Consider the following 26,539-nt stretch of genomic DNA (forward strand, 5'->3'; position numbering starts at 1 on the left):
AAGGATGGGACTTTAATAAAATCAGGCAGTTCTCTGTGCATTCGAGTCGGTATTGACTTATGTTAGAAATCACATGCTGTGTGAAGGAAGCAAGACTGCTAGGCTTGAACAATGAATTCAGTATGTTCAAAGAACTAGATCAAGCTCACCCTAGTAGGATTTATGGTAATATGTGAGCCAGATATATAGGAGCCCAAAGCATGCATCATGAAAAGGGGACCTAGCATGCATGCATCATGAAAGAGAACATTGGCTGACATCTGTTCAGTAAAGAGAAAGATGGAGAATCAAACCTATCCAGCTAAGAGTTGAAACAATTTCCTGATTGTTTGAAAGAGAAGAGAAGGATGTCCCAGTTTCTAGCTGGGCCGCAGGCTATCATGTAGCTTCATTCACGTAGTTGAATTATTGATAGGGAAGGAAAATTACATGGGGAAAGATGGTGCTGAGTTGGAGTGGTCAAGGGACATGCAAAAGGTTGCACTGTATGATTCACCATGGCAATGAAATCTGCAGCTTTGACCCATATGAATGGGTCAGAGACAGGAATTGGAAGCTTTCCTTTATACTCACTCAGCCATCATTTCTTTGTTTTCTCTAATCACTTTATGGTCACTGATAAAGGTGCCAAGGAAGCATATCAATAGGACTTAACTAAGGTTAATGGAGAGAGGGGGAGGGGGAAGGGCGGGAGCGGGAAGAGGGAGAGGGAGAGGATCAGAGGAAGGAGAGAAGAAGAGAAAATGACAGAGAGAGAGAGAGAGAGAGAGAGAGAGAGAGAGAGAGAGAGAGAGAGAGAGAGAGAGAGAGAATGAGAATGAATATTAACTTGGGGAAAAGATTATTTATGAAGAAAAAAAGATACAGAAATTTTTTTTGTTTTTTTTTTGTTTTGTTTTTTGTTTTTTTATTAATTTATTCTTGTTACATCTCAATGTTTATCCCATCCCTTGTATCCTCCCATTCCTCTCCCCCCCATTTTTCCATTATTCCCCTCCCCTATGACTGTTCCTGAGGGGGATTACCTCCCCCTATATATTCTCATAGGGTATCATGTCTCTTCTTGGCTACCTGCTGTCCTTCTTCTGAGTGCCACCAGAACAATATGATAGGCAGATTTGGGCCCAGGGGTCCCGCTCAAACTAAGGCACCAGCCAAGGACAATACAGGAGGTAAACTTTAAACCCCTTCCCAGATCTAGCCAATGGTCAGAATATTCTCCACAGTTGAGTGGAGAGTTTGATATGACTTTCTCACGTACTCTGGTGCCTCACATTTGACCATGTCCCCTGGAGGGGGAGACCTGGTGGCACTCAGAGGAAGATACAGAAATTTTATGCTGACACTGTGGATTAAATTAGAACACTGGAGGAAAAATGGTTTGAAAACCAGCCAGTAACAGAATATTCCAAAAGCGTTAGGAAAGAAGAAAGCAGGAGGAAGCAGGGGCGAGTCTGAAAATGCCATGTGTTCAGTATCTAGTGTCAAGTGTCATTTTGAGTTTTCAAATATTTCAACAATTTGCTTTCCCAGTAGTGTCTTTTCCATCTTGGCCTCCCTTGGTTTTATTTAAGTAACTAGAGACTACAGAGTCGGCAATCCGAGTGAAAAGCCATCTTTCCTTGTAGTGATGTTACTCTTTGAGCAGATTTGAAATTTACTTCAGACACAAGAGGCCAGATGCTCTGAGAAAAGGAGCCCAGCCATCATCAGGACACAAATAGATGAAAACACTTCCTGCTTATTTCTCCTAAGTACAGTTTTATTCTTTCTCAAGTAATGGTATTGTTCTATTGCAAAAAGTAAAACCAACCAAACGAACAAAACAAAAACAAACAAACAAAACCCATCCGAGTGTGATGCTGTCAGGCACTGCCCATTTCCTCTGGAGTCACTAATCACTGCGATCACAGTGAAAAAAGCAGCCTTACTGCTCATCAAGATGCTATGGGAAGTATTCCATAGTGTATATGTACCACAGTTTCTTTATCCACTCTTCTACTGAGGAACACTTAGGCTGTTTCCGTGTTCTGGCTATTATGAATAAGGCTGCTATGAACATGGTTGAACAAATTTTCTTGTGTGCTGGAGCATCTTCTGGGTATTAAAAACAAGGAATACCCGAAATTTGTGGATAAATAGATTGAGCTAGAAATGATCATAATGAGTGAGTTAACTCAGAAGCAGAAAGAATCAAATGGTATATACTCACTTATATCTGCATACTAGCCCAAGGGGCATGTCCCTCGAAAGCCTTCACTTACCAGGAAACTGGGACAGAAGGGAGGGCATCCTATTGGGACTCTAAATGAGAGACACATGGGAGAATAGCAAAATAAAAGGATACAGAGGGTCCTAGAAATCTACAAGTAGAACAATATGATAGGCAGATTTGGGCCCAGGGGTCCCGCTCAAACTAAGGCACCAGGCAAGAACAATACAGGGGGTAAACTTTAAACCGCTTCCCAGATCTAGCCAGTGGTCAGAATATTCTCCACAGTTGAGTGGAGAGTGTGATATGACTTTCTCACGTACTCTGGTGCCTCACATTTGACCATGTCCCCTGGAGGGGGAGACCTGGTGGCACTCAGAGGAAGGACAGCAGGTAGCCAAGAAGAGACTTGATACCCTATGAGAATATACAGTGGGAGGTAATCCCCCTCAGGAACAGTCATAGGGGAGGGGAATAATGGGAAAATGTCGGGGGGGGGGCGGGGAGGGAGGAATGGGAGGATATAAGGGATGGGATAAACATTGAGATGTAACAAGAATAAATTAATAAAAAAATTAAAAAAAAATAAAAAATAAAAATAAAAATGTAATACAGAAGAAAAAAAAATTAAGATGCTATGGGAACATCAGTTTCCTTGTGGTAGCCAATGGAGTATGAGGAAAAAATAAGGATGCTGACTAGGGTAAGGAGCATTCTGCTGCTGCTGGTGGTGGTACTAGAGTCTGTGTGTATATGTGCACTGTGTGTGTGTGTGCGCGCGCGTGTGCTTGCGTGCATGTAGAGGCCAAAAGATAAGCTCAGGTGTCCTTTCAAGTCTTTATTGTTTTCATTTTCTTGTTTGTTAATTGTTTGAGGCAGTGTCTCTAACTAGCATAGAACTCACCAACCAGGAGTCTTCCTGAATCTGTTTCCCCAGGACTGAGATTAGAAGTGAACCAGTATGGCAAGCTTTCATTTTTTATTTATTTACTTTCATTGGTTCCTGAAGACCAAACTCCTCTCTTTCGGCTTTCAAAGGAAGCACTTTGTAGACTGAGAGCTGTCTCCCCAGACTCAATGCTAGCATTTTGGCAGAATTGTAGATTATTTCTATGAACTTTTTATAGATCAATAGCAGATCATTAAATGGAAATACAGGTCATTTTCATTTTTTAATTTTCTTGAAGAAATTTTGATCACAAAAGGAAGAGGGATAGATATGGTATACTAGGAATGAGGAGGTCCATTTCTTCTAGTATACAATAGAAGAATCCATGAGAGTATATTACAATGAGCACAAGGCTCTTGGTTCTTTGGCACAGTACCCTTTCACTGGCCTGACCCTTTGGCCTTGGTTATTATGACCCTTTGTCTTGAGGTGAACACAATTTGCGGAGATCCAACATTTGTGGAAGAATTCCCATTTAATCCCATTCTTGGGAAAGCACACACACAAGCACTGGTATAATCTCTACCATAGTGTATGCAACTACATACCTTTTATTTTCTCTGAATAAAATAGAGGCTCAAATGTGGCATATGCTGTATTGAGTTTTTCTTGGAAGATGCATAGCCACACAAGCTTAAATTTTCCCTCTGTTTTACATGGGATCAGGTAGTTATAACCCATGTGAGTTCAAGATTTTAAGTGTGTATATATATATATATATATATATATATATATATATATATATATATATATATATATATGACTGTTGGGAAGATAAAGGCATAGTTAAAATATTTATACATTAATGAGTTGTACATATGTGATATTACATAATTGTTTTCATTCATCTCTACATTGGATGAGTTCTGTGAATGGCTAGGAAACTAGAATACATTTCCATCACTCTGGGTCTCCAGCTTGTCTTCATCCCATCATCTCCCATTGCTATAATCAACAGAATCTGAAGGCCTGCTGTGAGACAAGTATAACGTAAACAGTTTGGAATATGTTGCTTTTCTTGGCCCTGAGAACAGTATGTGAAAATGGAAGATCCATGGGATTAACCAAATTTATTTGGGTTATTATTGAAGAACCATAAACTAACTAAATCTTGGCAACCTAATGCAAAGAGCTGCTTGCCCAAAAATGTCAGATGTTTTATTATTTACTTCAGTTCCAATATGTGGAGTCTATGCACTATGAAGGTAAGAAACATATGGAGAAACCTGAAAGGGTCTGAAGGATACACAGTTCCAGCCTCCAGCCCAAGGCTCTACCCACCTACCCAAGGAAGCCTTTTGGGGTCCTAGGTACACATGGTTCCTGCTTCTGGCCCAAGGCCTTACCTGTCTTATTAGGTAGGGCTTCTAGACTTCAGGAATGTTCAACCTGTAGTACAGGGCTTTGCCTGCCTTCCAGAACAGACCAGCCAAACTAGATCTCAGGATCATCCAGTTTAGACCCCCTTACCCCAATCCCCTGCCTGGGGATGCCACTGGGACACAACCAGCAGAAGGAAGCTACAGGCTATGCCATGAATTGCATCCTCTAAGAGACTACAGATATCAGCCAAGACTATTATACCCAGCAAAACTTTCAATCACCATAGATGGATAAAACAAGATATTCTATGATAAAACCAAATTTAAACAATATCTATACATAAATCCACAACTATAGAAGATACTAGAAGGAAAACTTCAACCCAAGAAGATTAAATATACCCAGAAAACACAGGAGATAAATAATTCCCTCTCTCTCTCTGTCTCTCTATGTCTATGTCTCCGTCTCTGTGTCTGTCTCTGTCTGTCTCTCTCTGTCTCTGTCTCTGTCTCTGTCTCTGTCTCTCTCTCTCTGTCTCTCTGTCTCTCTGTCTCTGTCTCTGTCTCTCTCTCTCTCTCTCTCTCTCTCTCTCTCTCTCTCTCTCTCTCTCTCTCACACACACACACACACACACACAGAGTAATACCAGAAATATCAAAATAACTTGATGTCATTAGTATCTCTCAACATCAATGGACTCGATTCCCCCAATAAAGGAAATGGGCAGACAGAATGGATTCAAAGAGAAGACCCATCATTCTGCCGTATACACAGCAGATAGACATTACCTCAGAATAAAGGGCTGGAAAAGGTTTTCCAAGCAAACAGACCAAAGAAGGAAGCCAGAGTTGCCATCCTAATACTTAAAAAAATAAAATTTGAAAAAAAAATCAAAAAAGAAGGAGAAAGACACTTCATACTTAAAGGATGAAAACTCTACCAAGAGGACATTTCAATTATCAACATCTCTGCTCCAAATACAAGAGAACCCATATTTGTAAAAGAAACATTATTAAAGCTTAATTCATGCATTGAACCCCACACATTAATAGTGGGAGACTTCAGAAACACACTCTCTTCAATGGACAGGTCATTGGTGCAGAAACTAAACAGAAATAATGAAACTAAAAGATGTCATGAATTAAATGGACTTAACAGATATCTATAGAACCTTTCTCCCAAACACAAAAGAATATAAGTTCTTCTCAGCACCTCACATAACCTTCTCCAAAACTGACCATATAGTCATCACAAAGCAAGCTACAACAGATACAAGAAAATTGAAATGACCACTTGTATCTTGTCAGATCATCATGGATTAAAGCTGGACTTCAACAACATAGCAACAAAGAACGCCTACAAACTCATATTAACTGAACAACTCTCTACTCAATGACCACTGGATCAGGGAAGAAATAAAAAAGAAATTTAAGACTTTCTAGAATTCAATTAAAATGAAGGCACAACATACCCAAAATTACAGAACACAGTGAAAGCAGTGTCAAAAGGAAAGTTTATAGTACTAAGAGCCTTCATAAAGAAAATGAAGAGTTTTTATACTAGCAACTTAACGCATAACTGAAATCCCTATAACAAAAAGAATCAAACACACCTAAGAGGAGTAGATGGCAGGAAATAATCCAAGTCAGGGCTGAAATTAATAAATTAGAAACAAAATATAAAGAACAACCTAAAGATTCAACAGCACCAAGAGCTGGTTCCTTGGAAAAATCAGTAAGAAAAACAAACCCTTAGCCAAACTAACTAACGGCAGAGAGACAGTATCCAAATTAACATAATCAGAAATGAAAAGTGGAGCATTACAACAAACATTTAAAAAATCCAAAGAATAGGTTAGGTCTTACTACAAAAGCATGTATTGAACACAATTGGAAAATCTAAATGAAAATGGGTGACTTCTTGATAGATTCCATTATCAAAGTTAAACCAAGATTAGGTAAACAAATTAAAAAGCCCTATAACCTCTAAGGAAATAGGAACAGTCATTAAATGCCTCCCAACCAACCAAGCAACCAAACAAACAAAAACAAAACAAACAAACACCAGGGCCAGATGGTTTCAGTGCAAAACTCCACCAGACATTCAAAGAAGAGCTAATACCAATACTCCTCAAACTACTCCAGAATATAAAAAGAGAATGAACATTGCCAAACTCACTCTATGAAGCCATAGTTACCCTGATACCTAAACCTCCCAAAGATCCAACAAAGAAAGAGAATTTCAGACCAATTTCGCTTAAGAACATTGATAAAATAAATACTCAATAAAATACTCATAAAATGAATCCAAGAACACATTTTAAAAATCATCCAGCTGGGCATGGTGGCACATGCCTTTAATCCCAGCACTGGGAGGCAGAGGCAGGAGGACTGCTATGAGTTTGAGGCCAGCCTGGTCTACAAAGGAGTCTAGGATAGCCAAAGCTACACAGAGAATCCCTGTCTCGAAAAACAAAAAACCAAAACAAAACAAAAAAATCATAGAACATGATGAAGTAGGCTTCATCTCAGGGATGCAGGGATGGTGCAACATATGAAAATCCATCAGTGTATTCCACCATGTAAAAAAACTTAAAGAAAAAACCACATGCAAAAGCCTTTGATGATATCCAACACCCCTTCATGTTAAACATCTTAGAGAGATCAGGGATACAAGGAGCATATCTAAAAATAATAAAAGCAATATACAGCAAGCCTATAGCCAATATTAAATTAAGTGGAGAGAAACTTAATGCAATTCCACTAAAATCAGGGAAAAGACAAGGCTGCCCACTCTTACTGTATCTCTTTAATACAGCTCATGAAGTTCTAGCCAGAGCAATAAGACAACTAAAGGAGATCAAGGAGATACAAATTGGAAATAAAGAAGTCAAAGTATCACTATTAACATATGATATGATAACATATATAATTGACCCTAAAAACCTACACCAGAGAATTCCTACAGCTAATAACCACTTTCAATAAAGTGGCTAGGTACAAGGTTAATTTTTTTAAAAAATCAGTAACCCTCCTGTATACATGTTGCTTTCTGTCTGGAGGTAACCTGGCTTCCATGTCTGGTGGGCCAATGCAAGTGCTGCTTTTTTTCTGGAGGAGAACAGACAGACCTTAAGATCAAGGGTCCCATTTCTTACTCAGTGTTGGCTTCTAGTGCTCAGGGTGAGACCCATGTGTTAGGCAACATTCCCAGTCTCATCAAAAGAGGTGGAAAATTAGTTTTCCACCAAGTGTTAGAGTTAGCTATTTTAGAATGAGATGGCTGGTATCAGAGGGCAGTGGAAACTTGGGTATTCCAACAGACCAAGATGATACCAAAAGTGTTGCTGCCCTTCATGAAACTGCTATGCTAAGCATGGCAGAGGACATGAGCAGATGGCACGGTCTGATGAGACCTAGGCCCAGTGGCTACTTCACCTGTAGTCAGCACCAAACTAGTGGTGGCGATGGAGTGGGCTTCAGTGCCCACCGGGGCAGCTCCATCCTGGCTGCCTAACCACCCACGGAACCCATTGGAAATTCTCCATAGAGGGGAGCCCTCCCTTCCCAAGAATAAATGGAGTCTCAGACTGTCATGGTGGAGAAATGGTGAGCACAGGAGAGAGCAGGCCAGCCAACTTTGATTTGTGAACCAGGGATTTATAAACTTTGGGCAGTGGGGAGGGGTTTGTGGGTGAATGTGTTTGATTCACCGTGGCTAAGGATAATTGTATGTAGTGGTGCAGTACTTCATTTACATGCAGAAACATAGGGTCCTATCAGAAAAATGAGAACACAGTACTTAATTATCTTATGGGTGGGGGAGGAACTTCCAGGTAAGATGAAAGATCATTTGCTGAAGGCTGGGATCTTCTTAGCATAGGGTGGGATATTTCCAGGAATCCTCCTGTGCATGCTGAACAGGTTCCATCAGGAAAGGTCAGGCCTGGGATTCCTCAGACTGGGCAAGAGAGAACCCTAATGAGAAAGGGAGTCCTTAATAGACCGAGTTCAGATGGTTATCCAGAAATGCCAAGCTTTGAGGTTAAAAAGCACAGTTCCACATATACAAACAACAAAGGGGCCAAGAAAGAAATTAGGGAAACAGCATCATTCTCAATACCCACAAATAATATAAAGTATCTTGTAACTCTATCCAAACAAGTCAAACTCCTGTATGACAAGAGCTATATGAAAAAGACCTGTATGAGAAGAAATTGAAGAAAATATCAGAAGATGGAAAGATCTTCCATGGTCATGGATTGGTAGGATTAACATAATGAAAATGGCCACCTTGCCAAAAGCAATCTACAAATTCAATGCAATTCCTATCAAAATATAAACACAATTCTTTATAGACCTTGAAAAAATAATTTTTTAACTTCATATGGAAACAACAAATGAGAGAATGGAAATCTGAGGGGGGGGACATCTCTGGGATTTGCCAGAGACCTTGGGTTGGGGGAACTGGAAGTCTTTGGCGGTGATCCTAGCTGGGACTCCTAGCAGTGGAAGATATGGACCCTGAAGTAGCTATCTCCCATAGCCAGGCAGGACTTCTAGTGGAGGGATAAAGATAACTTTCCACCCACAAAACCTTTAACCCAAATTTTTCCTTCCCACAAGATATGCATAGAAGAAGCTGGAAGATAGAGGGATAGCCAAGCAACAACTGGCCTTACCTGAGATCCATCCCATGGGAGAGACCCAAATTCTGCTGTGCTTATAGATATGAGTCTAGCATAACTCTTCTAAGAGGCTTTGCCCAGAAGCTGATGGAAACAGATGCAGAAACCTACAGCCAAACTTTAGACAGAGCTCAAGGGGTCACATAGAAGAGTTAGGGGAAATATTGAGGGAGCCAGACAGGTCAACAACTCCACAAAAAGATCTGTACTGTCAACTAACCTGGCCCATAGGGACTCACAGAGAGTGAACTACCAGACAAAGAGCATGCACATACTGGTCTTTAAGGCCCCCTGCACATATGTAACAGATGTATAGTTTAAATGGTCTTCATGTGGGTCCCTCAACAACTGGATCAGGGCTCTCTCTGACTCTGATGCCTCCCTTTGGATGCCATCACCCTAACTGAACTGCCTTGTGTGGTCTTAGTGGGAAAGGATGCACCTAGTTCTATAGTTACTTATTGTGCCAGGGTTGGTTGATACTAATGGGGGACTTCCTCTTCTAATTGAAGGAAAGGGAGAATAGGGGTAGGGGGTGCGTGAGGTCAGGGGGTGGTTGAGAGGAGAGGAGGGGGCTGCAATCATGATGTAGAGTGAATACATAAATTAATTAAATTAATAAATATCTATTGTTCTTTTTTTAAAAGAAGCATATACACAATAATTTGTGTATAGTTTGAGGAGATGTATGAATCCAAAAACTTATACAGCATGCTACATCAAGTCCCTGGTGAAAGGCATTCTGACATACAAAGTGTGTGTGTGTGTGTGTGTGTGTGTGTGTGTGTGTGTGTGTGTGTGTGTGTGATTATTTAATGCATGTATGACTTTGAATTAAATATATAATAGCCTTCCATTTTTCAGGTGGTCCTGTCCATATTGGTTTTAAGATGGGGCATTTCACCAAGATCTATATCTCACCATAATCTGCTAAGCAATCAGGTTAGCTAGTCCCAGAGAAACATCTGTCTTTCCCCAGCACTAGGATGACACGCATGCACCACGGTGCCTGGATTTAATTTTATACCAGTGTTGTTGATCTAAACTCATGTTCTCACAATTTCATAAAAACACTGTAATTTTCTCTAAAGCCTATTTTTCTATATCTTGAAATCCCACCAGAAGGTACATAGGAAGGATTTCTATGTCTCACAGCCCTGAAGTAGTTCCAAGATCCTTTCTGGGAATTGTTAGTGCTTTGGATTTGTTTAAAACCATTCGAAACTTTATGAAGCTATGTCATCATCACACATTACATCTTCGATGTCTCATCCCAGAATTTTATATTTTGATATAAATTTCTAATTCTCTTTGCAACAGAATACCACCATAATTATAGTTTTACTTTAGCACAGACTTTACAAACTGCTACCACTGCACCTAATTAGAAAAATCACTTCCAGTTTAAGTTCAGTTGGAGGAACTCTTAATAATTTTTTTCTTTCACATAAGCAATCATAATTTAAAAATACTATGGCCTCCTAATATGACTCAGGGACTGACAAAATTTTCATTGAAATATCCTTGCTGTGCCTGAGTTTTATGTTATTAATGACCAACTCCAATTCTGAGGTGTGCGAGGCCAGATGTTCACCATCTGCTATGAGGCCTTACTGTGGGGAGTACTGGCCATTGTAAGGCTAGAGATCCTCAAAATCTATGTAAGGCTTACCTTAAAAGAATCTGATGGTTGGAAAGATAGAAATGTATGAGGTACCTTGTCAAATCTGTATCATTGATTTGTCTTAGAGTCAGTAATCAAAACACAAATGTTAACTTGATCAAGTTGGATAGAAGAGCCTAAAGTATACAAAATGTAAATAGAGAAAGCATAATATGGATTTTACTTGCGACAATGGCTTCACTAGCTCCTTGTGTCACTCTATCCCAACAGGTATGTCAATGTGACCTGCACTTGATAAGTGGATTGTTAGTGATGGCTACTTGACTGGAACAGTCAGTGCCTATCACTCAGTACATGAGTGGCAAGTCTTCTGTTTCCCTGACCTTATTTTCAGTGGCACATCGTGTCAGAGCAAGCAATAAAACATAGCATAGTTTGTGTTCATAAATGGATGTCCTGAAGGAAATGTCACCTTCACATAGACATAAGCAATGTGTCAAGAGTTTCAAGATCAGGACTGTATCATTGCCACTTTGCTAATCTCTTTATTCATTTATTTATTCCCAAGTCTTACTGTAGAGATCAGGCTGGACTCTAACCCAAAATCTTTCTACCCCAGCTCCTGATTGATGAGACCTGAACCTGCAGGTATCTCTACCTCCTGCCTATTTTATTACTCCCCTCCAACACAGTAGCAGGCCTTCCTTTGGGGTCACTCACCTGGGGTCTGAGATGCATAGTAAAGAAATAATGAGAATCAACAATGTTTTGGTAGCTTATCTTTGTGTATTTTGTGGGACTAGATCTGATGAGTTATTTCCTATAATAAAAATAAGAACTGGATAAATGAGCCATCTGTGAACTACAACTTGTTCATGACTCTGCCACATACTTTATAATTCCATGTGTATCTTTAAAGATATAAAATATATTCTTACCTACATTTGACATAAAATATTTCCAACTTAATAAGAAATATGGTCAAATATATCTTTTATTGCTGAGTTATATTATCTTTTAGTTTTGACAGACTTATACTGCCTCTAACTTTCTATTACTTTACAAATTGCCTGCATGAAATTAAAATTCGATTACTCAGGAGAGAAGATATACCATGGATTTTATGTAATATATCATGGGATTTTTGGAGCAGTTTTTATATATAGGACAAGTGATGTACATTATCAGCTTTTATGCTGTACAAATGCTCCAAGGTCTGAAAAATGAGTAATGTTTCAAAAGCAGCCTAAGATTGAATATATTTATGGAAAAACCTATCATTAAGATATGTAATACTGTCATCAAAAAGTAGGAAAATGGTGCAACATTATATTGTAGGCTTTCCTTATTACAGAACACAAGCAATTTTCATAGACAATTAAATACTAAGGAACACAAACTATATCAAATTAAAATTGTATGTTGCTTTTCTTTGTGTTGTTCAGTGTGAATGGTGTGTGTACTGTGTGTTCATGTGTGTGTGGGATGTATGCATGCATGTGTGTGTAGAGGCCACATATAGATGTTGAGTGTTTTCTTTTTCTCCCTGCAGCTTAATGTTTTCAGATAGTATCTCACTGAAACTACAAGCTCACTGATTCGAGTCCCATTGATCACTCTGTTTCTGTCTCTGCAATGTTTGAGTTAGATTCAGCCACAGTGAGCCTGGAAGCTGAGACTCTGAGCTCAGGTACTCGTGCCTGCATAGATAGGACTTTATTAACCGAACCATTTGCCCATTTCCTAGCTTTCATTGTTTACTGAACACTTTACAGACTAATAAAGATTTCACTCCTCATTTAAAAACTTTTAAGGAATCTAAGATATCAGCGTTCTTCTTGCCTCCAAACCCGATAATATAAATTCATGTCTATCATTATTTAGAAAATCCACGTTTAATATTTTTATCACCTGCAGATTTCATGAATTGTTTCGATTGCAAAAAAAAAAAAAATGTTAAAAGTTAAAGGAGTACCTGAGCAGCTGGACTCATCGATTTGGAAGTCGTCGCACTGAGCGGCACCATCACAGCGCTGGTGAGTTGGGATGCAGCTGCCTGATGAATTACATGCCAAAGCTCCATTGGGGCAGCTCTGATTGGCTGAAAAAAAAAATTGATCACAGTGAAAACCAGCAACGATAGCAAAGTCTTCTAATTTTAAATGAGTTTCTCATTATGAAATGATGACTGCCATACCCTTTATTTTTAAAAGGGAGTCCTTTTGAAATTTTTCATTACTCTGAGAAAGAGCTAGGTAGTCACGAACACTGCTTCTCTTCCAGAGGACACAGATTTGATTCATAGCACCCTCATGGCCGTTCACAACTATCTGTAACTCCAGTTCTAGAGAATCTGACCCCCTTTTCTGGCTTCAGCAGGCACCAGGCACACAGGTGGTACACAGATATATTTGCAGGCAAAAAATATATATGTATATATATATGTGTGTGTGTGTGTATATATATATATATAGTGTGTGTGTGTGTGTCTCCATATACATAGAATAAAATAATTAAAAAACCAACTAATTACTCCTGAAAATTTCATACATGGGTAGCATGAAATATAATTAGATTTTCCTCACATTTCCTGTCTGACTTTTCATATTCCATTTGTCACATGTCCTTCCCAACTTCTTGTCTTTTTAAAAACTCACTAAGTCCGCCTAGTGCTGCCCATATGAGTGCCGGGCTTCTACTGGAATGGGTGAATCCTCTCAGTGCCCACATCCTCAAAGAAGAGTGAGTCTCTCCTTCTTCAGCAACTATGAATTCACAATAGCTCCTAGGTAAAGAGATGAGGGCCTAAAGATTTTCTACCCTATCAATACCACGTTTCAGACTGGCTTGATCGTGTAGTGGTACTGGGTATGTAGCCACAGCTGTGGTGAGTCCAGGAGTATTCCACCCATGTCATGAGAAATCAGATCTTTAGCTACAATTTAATTTGGCGTTTAATTTTCAGCAAAAAAAGAAAATGTTTATGGGATCCTTTCTCAAATATTAGTTACCAGGGACTCAGTTTTATGTCCCCTCTCCCGACGACTGATGTTGAGGTCTTAATCCTTAATGGGACTATATTTCTAGACAGAGCCTTTAAAAAAATGAATTAGAATTAAATGGATCCATCAGGCTAGGCACTTCACCAAATGTTATTAATATCCTTATAAGAAAAAATGAGGGAGAGAAAAAAGAAAGAGAGAGAGATGGGGGAAGGAGCAGGAAAGGAGGTAGGGAGATACAGACACACATGGGGAGAGAGAGGGAGAGAGAGAGAGAGAGAGAGAGAGAGAGAGAGAGAGAGAGAGAGAGAGAGAGAGAGAGAGACAGAGACAGAGACACAGAGAGAAAGATAGATACAGAGAGACAGAAACAGAGATACAGAGAGACGGAGACAGAGAGAGACAGAGACACAAAGACACAGAGAAAGACAGACAAAGACACAGAGAGAGGACAGAGAGAAAGGGACAGAAAGAGAATGTGTCAATGTTTGCATGAATCGGGGTAACATCCTATCTTCTGGACTTTGCAAGATGATGGCAAAAACTGAAATCATTCTGACCCTTAAATTTCCGAAAAGCATAAAGGCTGTGAGTGGTTACCGTGTCTGTTAGACCATAACTGCTTACTGAAACTCAGCCTGCAGCACCCATGTGCCTGCAGTGTACTGGCTGCTGCATGAAGGAGGCCGAGCCCTCTCTTGGGGTTTCTAAACAGAGTTTGGCCTGATGTCGGAGCAGATGGATCAGACAGAGCGCTATGCCCACAAAACCCTGGACTGTCCTGGAAGAGATGTTTGCTGAACCTCATTAGGACACCCTGAAGTGTCAAAGGCAGAGACTCCTGCCTGTCTCTGAGAGAACATTAACTGTGGGTGTGAGAGCAGGAGTCTAAAAGACATTCATTTTGAAACCCAAGTAATATAGCCCAAAGAGATCAATGGCAGACATTTCTTTCCAAAAGCTGGCACTGAGGAAGGATGTAAGATTAACTGCTCGGGTTATTTGTTTTGAGTGCTTTGCACAAGTTTAAATATTACAAGAATAAGGATTCTGAGGCATTTGCAACTTTAGGTGGAAATATCAATAGTATTTGATATTTGAAAGCCTTTTTCTCTAGCAAAATCAAACTTCTTATCTATTAAAGTATTTATGTCAACTTACGGTAAGATCGATATTTTAAAATAATTCATATAAATACCACCCTGCCAATGGAAATATAATGCTTTAATAAACTGAAGTGGTATACATTTCATCAAGATTCATTTTTTTCTCTTAAAAACTAGTTAAAAAACAAACGTATTTAATCTGCCAGGAACATTGTCCTGCTATGTAGCTCAGGCTAGCCTAGTACTTAAGGTCTTTCTGCCTCAGCTTCATGAGTGCTGTGACTGTTGTGTTGTACTACAGTGTCTAGCTTGACATGACTTCAAGTGGTCCAGTAATACTCCATGCTGTGGCAATATAGTGATACAGAGCTGTATTTCAGATAAATTACATCCATAAAAAGCTGTGAAAGTTAGTGTCAGTGGGGCTGGCCAACGGATGTAGGTTTACAGGACAGTTCCCTGAGGGTGGAGCTCAAGAGCACATTAGGTAAGAGGTTCGTGGGGAGGAGCAGATGGTGAGAATGCACTGGGGAGCAGATGGATGGCAAGAGGGTTAGTTTGCTACAGCACAGGAGGATAACTAGGGATGACAGTGGAGGCCAATGATTGCTTCAGAAGAGCTAGCCGAGTGTGAATCGCTCAGTACTAAGTGCTTCCTATCCCAAGTGATAGGCTTGCCAAATATCTTGACCTGATCAGTTCTGTGTTTTCTACATGTGTTGAAATGTCATGTTATAGCCCATGAGTAGTTATGGATAAAGTGTAACAAATGAAAAGTGAAAAATAATAAATAAATAAATAAATAAATGAGATGTGGCATTTGAATAAGAAAGGGTGATCATTCCTGCTGGACTCATGTTTTCTTTCCAGTGTATTGGATTTCAGATGATCCTACCCATTGGCCAAACTCAGCCATCCACTGGGCTGCAAGTTAAAGAAGCTTGTTATATATGTATTTTTGACCCTCCCATGTTAGACAGAAATGTGAGAGTCAGACAGGGGCAGGCTGAGTTGATCTCTGTTGCTAAGGTGTCTGATAAAAGCTAGTGAGTGCCACCTTGGTGGTGTGAAATGAATCTCTTTGCTAGGATAATCCCTTATCAACTTTTTTTTTTATATTTTTGTCTATTAGTTATGTCAGCTGTGAGATCAGTATTTTTAGTACTTGTCAATGATCGTGTGGAGATTAGTCCTCTATTTACCTAGCTCTTCTTGTTATAGGGATGGTTGTTTTATTATACATTAAAATGCTGGTAACTAAATCCATTTAATAGCGGTCTGGGAATACTGATGAAAAGAATATGATCAAGTACATGATACATATAATAAATTCGTATTCTTTCAGCAGTAACTTATTTTAAAGTTTCACTGACCATTAAACTGTTGGGACCTTCCAATAAGAATAATGATTAGATTTAATTCAAGGACAGAATACATGTCTGTACTGCTCTGTGGTAGATTAGCATATGCACTAAATCACTTGTATTTTTGTTCTATTGGTCCATGTCAAACCTTGCCCTTAAAATTTTTGAACCCTAGGACACAAACAAGGGACTTGCACATATGAGCTCATAGAAAGAAAAAACCTCACATACAGAAAACTCACACAGGCACAACACCTGTGCAAGCTCAAGCTAGACAAAATCCCAGCATAGAGAGGGGTAGTAAGCATAAAATCCCACCACGATTGGCTTTTGATATTTCTGAAAGAGGGAGAATCCATTTTCTATAGTGAATCCCAGAAACTAAGCACACATTCCTCCAGTTAAGCTATGTCCTTAGTCCCCATTTTTATGTTTCTTATACAGCAATCATAAAAATCATTCTGATACACTATTTATGTGTTGTTTGTTTTTGAAAATAATAATCACTGATCAAGTTTGTGTCTACAAAACAACTTGTTTTATTTTAGTAAGAAAGAATATCAACTTGTAATATAATCATAGACTGTAAGAAGTATGCCCACAGACATTAAAGCAAGGTGCTTGAAAAAGAACATGGCAAAAGATAAATACTGCTCAGGAGACATTTAGGATACCAAATTTTGTATGAACTTTATAGTCTTATTTGGACTGACCCTGGAATGTTTCTTCTTTGCTTAAGCATTGATAGTTATAGAAAAATGACTTATGTCATTTCCTATACTTAATACAATATCCTTTGCTTTATGAACACTCATTAATAACAACTACATTCATTATTTATTGCCTACTTCTAAAAGGGTATTTGTAAATACTTATTAATATAATGTGACAGCAAATAAATCCATAGAAACTAAGAGTATACTTAAAATACTGTATATTATACATATACATACAGATATATATATATACAGACATATTTATACATAATCATTATTTACAAATATCTCTGCCTCTTAGAGGAGGTGGGAATTCCATATTTTCTAATATATTTGATTTATGGTATAATTTATTTACCATTGTATATGATATAATAATTTAACTCTTTAGAAAAATCACCAAATCCTTCCCCTATACGTTTAGTTATCCATCTCCACATATAGTTCAAGCCTTAGTTATTTTTAGTTCATCTGAACTATCCCTTCACTACATGAATTGGTTGTCCCTCTATAGGTTTTATGCCCAGTCAGCTAAATGATTCTTTGGGAAATATCAAAATTTAAAAGATATTTCAAAATTTCACTCTTTTAAACATCCTTACACATAAAGAATTATGTTTTGGTTTTGGAGACAGTCTGCCTACATAGCTCAGTCTGGCCATGACCTCATCACCTCCTTGTCTCTTCTTCTTAAGGAGATTTTCTATTTTTGAGACTGGATTATGTTCCAGAAAGCGCTCTATGTCAAATATTGCCGTCTGTGTTTATTACTGACACTAATGCTTTGCTGACTACGTCTTGTTATACATCCCTTTTATTATGATTTTGAGCTGCAGTATTACTATTGTTTTCCTATTTCAGTTCTAACTTTCTTATTTATAACAAATTCTTCCCTCTGCTCTTGACTGTAAGTGATAAGTAGAGCATCTTACACTTACTGGAAATTCAATAATAGTTACTGGTGTGAACTGATATTTCATCACCTTAGGAAGGATTTCTCAATACAGAGTGCTACTTCAGTATTTCAGAGCCAGAACATCCGGTCAATGGAGCTACATATACTTTAAAACACTATTTCTCATGTCCAACTTCACATTAAAATTTGCTTTTAAAAAAGCTCAAACCTAAATTGGATGAAGCACCTCAAACAATTATTCTTGTCTGATTTCCTGCCAGAAGTGAGTATTATGTGACATAAGTTGACAACATCCTTAGAAGAGCCATGTAAAATTATCTTTATTCCTGGATCACAAAAGTATCAACTTGCTCTGAATAGAATGTGAGGTAATTGTCTTTATTCTCATGCAAGGAATTTCCCTCTCTACTCTCTTTTCTTTTTAGGTTTTAACAGAAGGGCTTGACTAAGGTGTTCTAAAAGATCTGTGTAATTAAATCAGATAAAAATGAGACTTTTTTGCAGAACTAAATTACATACAAAAAGCTCCGACTGGCCAACACTGATTTTGATGTATCTCTTCAGGAATTCTAGAAACTCAGCACAGCAGGGCCAGAAAGGAAATGTAGGTCTCTATCGCTCCTCATCGGTGTTGGAATACTATGCAAGATTTCTAGCGAAATGGAGAAGTAGGTCATGGCTTAATAATATATTCCTATGGCTCAGTTATGTAACACTACCAAACAGTAGAGCAACCACAAAAAGGATTCATGGAAAAGATCGATCAGCAAGACCCTGCATTCAAGTAGGCTCGGAAAATAGAGATCAGACCAAGGAACCCAAAGCTGCCGGTGTCCATGTCCTAGAAGCAAGAAGAATAAATGCTGTGCCATTCTAAGCCAAAGCTCATTGGTTTACAGGAAGTCATAGCCATAAGGACTCTAAAGAAGGGAAGTAAGAACACCAGGCTTAGTTTTACGCCGAGTACTGGTCCTTAATGCACATGATAGACAGAAGTGGATTCATCCAAAGTCACATACCAGGGAGTAGTCTACTTACAGGACTATTCAACTTATTTGTAGTTGGGCCTATTCTCCCTGGCTCTCTGCAGGGACACCACAACCTCTAGTTAAGTTCATCATTCTGTTTTTGTTTTCTCTTTTGTTTCTGACCATGAAAGGGCTAATTGTCTCTCTATTGCGTATTGATTGTTTAAGGAAAGACACCCAGAAAACAGCAGTTGGGAAATCACTTTGAGCTCTTAACAGCATTAGGTAAAAGTCCCATATGGAAGACATTCTCTATAATAGAGGAAAAAGGCAATACCACTATGTCCTAAGGCAAGATGCTAAGAGCAAAATCATGCTGTAGAGATGTTGTTAGAATATCTCTGGTCCCTGAAACCTCCCACACAACTTCCATCTTTACAGTTTGCTATTGTGTGTTCTCTCCTGTATATATACCCCAGATGAGACTGCTTCTTCTGGTTTTCCTTTTGTATGGGTGCATTTATGCCACGCAAAACTTCTCATTTCTGCCAACCTATCTTACAGTTTAATTCTTGGGCCCAGTTGGATCTAACGTGGACAAAGGGGAGGTTTTCTGCCCTCTACAACCATATCTTCTTGGTATGCTTAAATGTTTGTTTGGTTAAATCATTTTGAATTTTGTTTTTTGTTTCTTGTTTTTTCTAGATAGAGTTTCTCTGTGTAGCCTTGGGTATCCTGGGCTGATTTTGTAGACCAGGCTGGCCTCAAACTCAGAGAGATCTGCCTGCCTCTGCCTCCCAGAGTGTTTAGATTGCAGGCACGCCTCACTGTGCCAGCTTTTAAAAGCACTTTTTAAGGTAGCATTCAGAGTAATGAGTATTTAAAATACGTTTTAAAAATCACCTTTATTCACGTGTGTCTGTGTGCGACTTTACGCACATGTGAATGCAGATGTCCGCGGTGGCCACAAGAAGACACCTGGAGTCATAGACCAGGGTGAGCTGTCCCAAGTGGATGCAGGAATGGTACACGCTCTGAACTGCTGAGTCATCTCTCTGGCCCCAAGGCTAGGGCCTAACTATAATAGTGTTTATGTATTTGTTAATAATTGTTCTCCTCTCCCATCCCCCTCCTCTGGCAACACTCTTTGTTGTTGGCGGCCATCACTCCCATCCTCAGCAACATACCTTCTGCTTTCATGTAACCAATGCACGGTTATTTATCTATCTATCTACAGTCCAGGTGTTCCTTTAGATTCTGTCTACTCTATTTTCGTTATTTTAGCTCACCAACACCTGCAGCGTCAGTTATCACATGGTCATACCGAGAATCCTCCGATGTCTTTTGATCTCTGTGTATACATTTCCAAACACACTCTGAACCTTCACTTCCACATGGATCTGCCACAGGTTTCATGAATAGAGAATCACAAATGAATCCATGACCTTCCCAGAGGACATCTTCTTCCCCCTATTTTCACAGCTGTCACCATGCTAGATGAGCTGCCATGATGTCCAAATTGAGGACTTCAGTCATTTTGAATTCCTTTCTTTTCCTCCTCACCTACTCATTCATAAATCATTTATAATTTTTATCACACAAGACATAAGCCTTACAACTATTACAATGGTAGTCTCCATTATGAAAAAAAAAAGAAAACAAAAACAAAGTCTTCAAAATAGTCCATTGATCTACAAGTAGAACAATATGATAGGCAGATTTGGGCCCAGGGGTCCCGCTCAAACTAAGGCACCAGCCAAGGACAATACAGGAGGTAAACTTTAAACCCCTTCCCAGATCTAGCCAACGGTCAGGATATTCTCCACAGTTGAGTGGAGAGTGTGATATGACTTTCTCACGTACTCTGGTGCCTCACATTTGACCATGTCCCCTGGAGGGGGAGACCTGGTGGCACTCAGAAGAAGGACAGCAGGTTACCAAGAAGAGACTTGATACCCTATGAGAATATATAGGGGGAGGTAATCCCCCTCAGGAACAGTCATAGGGGAGGGGAATAATGGGAAAATGGGGGGTGGAGGAATGGGAGGATACAAGGGATGGGATAAACATTGAGATGTAACAAGAATAAATTAATAATAAAAAAAATTTAAAACAAAAAAAAACCAAACAAACAAACAAAAAAAAAAACCAAAATAGTCCATTGGCAGCCAGGGAGAAGAAAGCTGAAGGTGAGCCTCAGATTTTTGGGTATGCATGACAAATTTTTTAAAATGACACATTAAGGAGCATTATGACAGCTTTAGTCAGGATTTCAATTGCTGCAATGAAACACCATGACCACAAAGCAAGCCTGGGAGAAAAGTATTTACCTGTCTTACATTTCCATACTGCTGTTCATCATCTAAAGAAGTCAGGACAGGACCTCAAACAGGGAAGGAACCTGGAGACCAGGAGCTCATGCAGGGCCCAGGACGTGGTGTTCTTTACTGGCTTAGCTCATCACAGTTTTCTCAGCCTGCTTTCTTATAAAACCCAAGACCATCAGCCAAGGTATGACTCCAGAAACAAAGGGCTGGGCCTTCCCCAAATCAATCACTAGTTAAGAAAATGTCCTTGCTCTTCACTGGTTTCTCAGAAAATTCGAAATTGGGCTACCTGAAGACCCAGCTATTACACTCCTTGGCGTATACCCGAAAGATGCTACACCATACAACAAGGACATTTGCTCAGCTATGTTCATAGCAACTTTATTTGTAAGAGCCAGAATCTGGAAACAACCTAGATGTCCCTCAGTTGAAGAATGGATAAAGAAACAGTGGTACATTTACACTATGGAATACTATTTAGCTATTAAAAACAAGGAAATTTTGAAATTTTCAGGCAAATGGATGGAACTAGAAATGATCATCCTAAGTGAGCTAACCCAGACCCAGAAAGACACACATGGTATATCCGCACTCATAATTGGCACAACATGGATGTCTTCTGAGAGCCTTCAATCAGTGGGGATTGGGACAGATGCTGAGACTTGCTATTGGACTCCAAGTGAGACTGGTATGGAAGAGTGGGGAGATGGAAGGACCCAGAAGGTCCAGGAAACCCACAAGAAGACCATCAAGGCTGGTGGATCTGGACCCAGGGGGGCTGGCACAAACTGCTATACCAACCAAGGGATAAAAACTGGGATGTAAGCTGAATAAATTATTTTTTAAAAAGGAAAATATTTTATAGCTGGGTCTTATGGATGCATTTTCCTAATCAAAGTTCCGTTCTCTCAGATGACTTTAGCTTCTGTCAAATTGCTATAAAACTAGCAAGCAAGATACTCCATGCAGGGCTAGAGATGACTCAAGCACTGTCTTCTCTTCCCGAGGTCCTGAGTTCAATGCCCAGAACCCACATGGTGGCTCAAAGCCATCTATAGATACCACATACAAAAATACAGGGTCAATGAAGGTCCTAATAGGTCTCCTAGAAAAGACTGACTTATAGTTTACAAAAGGACAGTGTAATTGAATAACAAAGCCTAGACACAAAATATAATTCTTTGAAATATTTGGTGAACTGTGTTCATTAAATACTTTTATTCTGTGCTTTTAGTTTTGCATTTTATTCTTCATGTGGATTCCTTTAGTAAGAGAACTTCACATAACTAACAACTCAGAAGCTAAGTTTCCCATGACTACCTGAAATCATAAGGACAGGGTACTCTTCTGAGCTTGTCTTTAAATTGCATTCTGCCTTAAAGTAAAACATCAAATGGCTGTATTGAATGGAATATTATTTCTGTCAGCCGAATTACATTAGAGCTCTGATGCAAACAGCAATAAATAATCTGGCAAGGTTTATCTGGAATCACCTTCCTTTGCTTATATTACCAATAAAAACAAATATTACAAGGACATGACCTGTCATGTTTTGTTTGGTTGTTTTTGTTTGGTTACACAGAGAGAAAGAAGAAAATAGCAGAAAGCAGAAGAGTCCGCATGTCTAAAGCAGAGAAACAGTTTCACTGATATGAGACTAAAGACTTTAATTCACAGAGGCTGTCTCTCACCTTTTCTTTTATTTTACTCCTTTACCAATAATCATATTTCTAGACACCTAGCTGATATCTGAAGTCCCTTACACTTCACTCCTTGATTGTATTGTACAGTTCTATCCCTAAATGACTTTTCTTAGTGTAAAACCTATGATCACTATTATGTTTTATGGAATTCAATAAATATAATGTAGAAATAAAATATAGGACCAAGCAAATAAATAAATAGCATGCTAGCGGCCTTTGAACTCCACTGTGATTAGGTAATTACCTCTAGCTATAAGCAAATATTTCTCAACATTTTCTCCTATTTCTATCTGCAAGAGACTACACATAGCAAAACATGGCAAGTGCTGAGTGCAGAGTCTGGGACTCATATGCTCTTATCTAAATTCTCCTCCTCCTCCGGTAGGCTAGTTACTATTGCTATCCCTATATGGACGAGGAAATGACACTGGCAGTACTAAAATATTTTCCTTGGGATTTCAATATATTCTGTGTCCTTAGTATTTAACATAATAAGCTTTTTAAAATTGAGAATATTTTTATACAATGTAATCTGATCATGATTTCTCCTCCCAGATCTTTTCTACTCTTTTTTTTTTTTTTTTTTTTTTTTTTATTAATTTATTCTTGTTACATCTCAATGTTTATCCCATCCCTTGTATCCTCCCATTCCTCCCCCCCCCATTTTCCCATTATTCCCCTCCCCTATGACTGTTCCTGAGGGGGATTACGTCCCCCTATATATTCTCATAGGGTATCAAGTCTCTTCTTGGCTACTTGCTGTCCTTCCTCTGAGTGCCACCAGGTCTCCCCCTCCAGGGGACATGGTCAAATGTGAGGCACCAGAGTATGTGAGAAAGTCGTATCACACTCTCCACTCAACTGTGGAGAATATTCTGACCATTGGCTAGATCTGGGAAGGGGTTTAAAGTTTATCTCCTGTATTGTCCTTGGCTGGTGCCTTAGTTTGAGCGGGACCCCTGGGCCCAAATCTGCCTATCATATTGTTCTACTTGTAGATTTCTAGGACCCTCTGGATCCTTTTATTTTGCTGTTCTCCCATGCGTCTCTCATTTAGAGTCCCAATAGGATGCCTTCCCCTCTGTCCCAGTTTCCTGGTAAGTGAAGGCTTTCGTGGGACATGCCCCTTGGGCTAGTATGCAGATATAAGTGAGTATATACCATTTGATTCTTTCTGCTTCTGGGTTAACTCACTCATTATGATCATTTCTAGCTCAATCCATTTATCCACAAATTTCGGGAATTCCTTGTTTTTAATAGCTGAGTAGTATTCCATAGTGTATATGTACCACAGTTTCTTTATCCACTCTTCTACTGAGGGACACTTAGGCTGTTTCCATGTTCTGGCTATTATGAATAAGGCTGCTATGAACATGGTTGAGCAAATTTTCTTGTTGTGTGCTGGAGCATCTTCTGGGTATATTCCAAGGAGTGGAATAGCTGGGTCTTGAGGAAGCCCTATTCCCATTTTTCTGAGATAGCACCAGATAGATTTCCAAAGTGGCTGTACTAGTTTGCATTCCCACCAGCAATGAAGGAGTGTTCCTCTCTCCCCACATCCTCGCCAGCATGTGGTGTCGCTTGAATTTTTGATCTTAGCCATTCTGATGGGTGTAAGATGGAATCTCAGAGTTGTTTTGATTTGCATTTCCCTGATGACTAAGGAGGTTGAGCATTTCTTTAAGTGTTTCTCAGCCATTTGATACTCCTCTGTTGAGAATTCTCTGTTTAGTTCCAAGCCCCATTTCTCAATTGGGTTATTCGGTTTGGTGGTGTTTAATTTCTTGAGTTCTTTATATATTTTGGATATTAGACCTTTGTCAGATGTAGGGTTGGTGAAGATTTTTTCCCAGTCTGTAGGCTGTCGCTTTGTTCTCTTGACAGTGTCTCCTGCCTTACAGAAGCTTCTCAGCCTCATGAGGTCCCATTTATTAATGGTTGACATTAAGGCCTGGGCCGTTGGTGTTCTGTTCAGGAAGTTGTCTCCTGTGCCAATATGTTCCAGGCTCTTTCCCACTTTTTCTTCTAAGTGAGTTAGTGTCTCTGGTTTTATGTTGAGGTCTTTAATCCACTTGGATTTGAGTTTTGTGCAAGGTGACAAATATGGGTCCAGTTTCATTTTTTACACATAGACCTCCAGTTAGACCAGCACCATTTGTTGAAGATGCTATCCTTTTTCCATTGAATGGATTTGGCTTCTTTGTCAAAAATCAAGTGACCATATGTGTGTGGATTCATATCTGGGTCTTCGATTCGATTCCACTGATCAACCAGCCTGTTGCTGTGCCAGTACCATGCTGTTTTAATTACTATTGCTTTATAGTACAGTTTGAGATCAGGTATGGAGATTCCTCCGGAGCATCTTTTATTGTACAAGATTGCTTTAGCTATTCTGGGTTTTTTGTTTTTCCATATGAAGTTCAGAATTGAACTTTCAATGTCTTTAAAAAATTGTGTAGTTATTTTGATAGGGATTGCATTGAATCTATAGATTGCTTTTGGTAGGATGGCCATTTTTACTATGTTAATTCTCCCGATCCATGAGCAAGGAAGATCACGCCATCTTCTCAGGTCATCTTCAATCTCTTTCTTCAGAGTTTTGAAATTTTTTTCATACAAGTCCTTCACTTGCTTAGTTAGGGTAACTCCTAGATATTTTATATTGCTTGTGGCTAATGTGAAGGGTGTGGTTTTCCTAATTTCTTCCTCTGCAAGCTTGTCATTTGTGTATAGGAAGGCTACAGACTTTTTTGAGTTAATTTTGTATCCAGCCAATTTGCTGAAGGTGTTTATCAGCTTTAGGAGTTCTCTGGTGGAGTTTTGAGGGTCACTTATGTACACTATCATATCATCTGCAAAGAGGGATAATTTGACTTCCTCCTTTCCCATTTGGATCCCCTTGATCTCCTTTTGTTGTCTTATTGCTCTGGCTAGAACTTCGAGTACTATATTGAAGAGATATGGAGAGAGTGGGCAGCCTTGCCTTGTTCCCGATTTGAGAGGAATTTCCTTGAGTATCTCACCATTTACTTTGATTTTGGCTATTGGCTTGCTGTATATAGCCTTTATTATGTTGAGGAAAGTGCCTTGTATCCCCGATCTCTCTAAAACTTTAAACATGAATGGGTGTTGAATTTTATCAAATGCTTTCTCTGCATCCAAGGAGATAATCATGTGGTTTTTTATTTTCAGTTTGTTTATATGATGGATTACATTGATGGATTTCCGTATATTAAACCATCCCTGCATGCCTGGAATGAAGCCTACTTGGTCATGATGAATGATATCTTTGATGTGCTCCTGTATTCGTTTTGCAAGTATTTTATTTAGTATTTTTGCATCTATGTTCATAAGAGAAATTGGTCTGAAATTCTCTTTCTTTGTTGAGTCTTTGTGAGGTTTAGGTATCAATGAGACTATGGCCTCATAGAATGAATTTGGTAATTTTCCATCCATTTCTATCTTTTGGAGTAGCTTGAAGAGTATCGGTATTAGCTCGCCCTTAAAGGTCTGGTAGAATTCTGCACTGAAACCATCTGGCCCTGGGCTTTTTTTGGTTGGGAGACCATCGATGATTGCTTCTATTTCTGTCGGGGAAATGGGACTATTTAACTTGTTTATCTGTTCTTCACTCAACTTTGG

General features: G+C 39.1%; 1 protein-coding gene across 1 annotated transcript in view; it reads right to left on the bottom strand.

The window, feature by feature from the left end:
* Malrd1 (MAM and LDL receptor class A domain containing 1) overlaps positions 1-26,539 on the bottom strand; it is a 641,297-nt gene that overhangs the window by 138,285 nt on the left and 476,473 nt on the right. The window contains exon 34 of the mRNA XM_051151281.1: positions 12,771-12,896. Coding sequence (XP_051007238.1) covers positions 12,771-12,896 — 126 coding nt within the window. The remainder of the gene's footprint in view (positions 1-12,770; positions 12,897-26,539) is intronic.

The sequence above is a fragment of the Acomys russatus genome, chromosome 9 (genome assembly GCF_903995435.1).
Source record: "Acomys russatus chromosome 9, mAcoRus1.1, whole genome shotgun sequence".
Classification (NCBI taxonomy): Eukaryota; Metazoa; Chordata; class Mammalia; order Rodentia; family Muridae; genus Acomys; species Acomys russatus.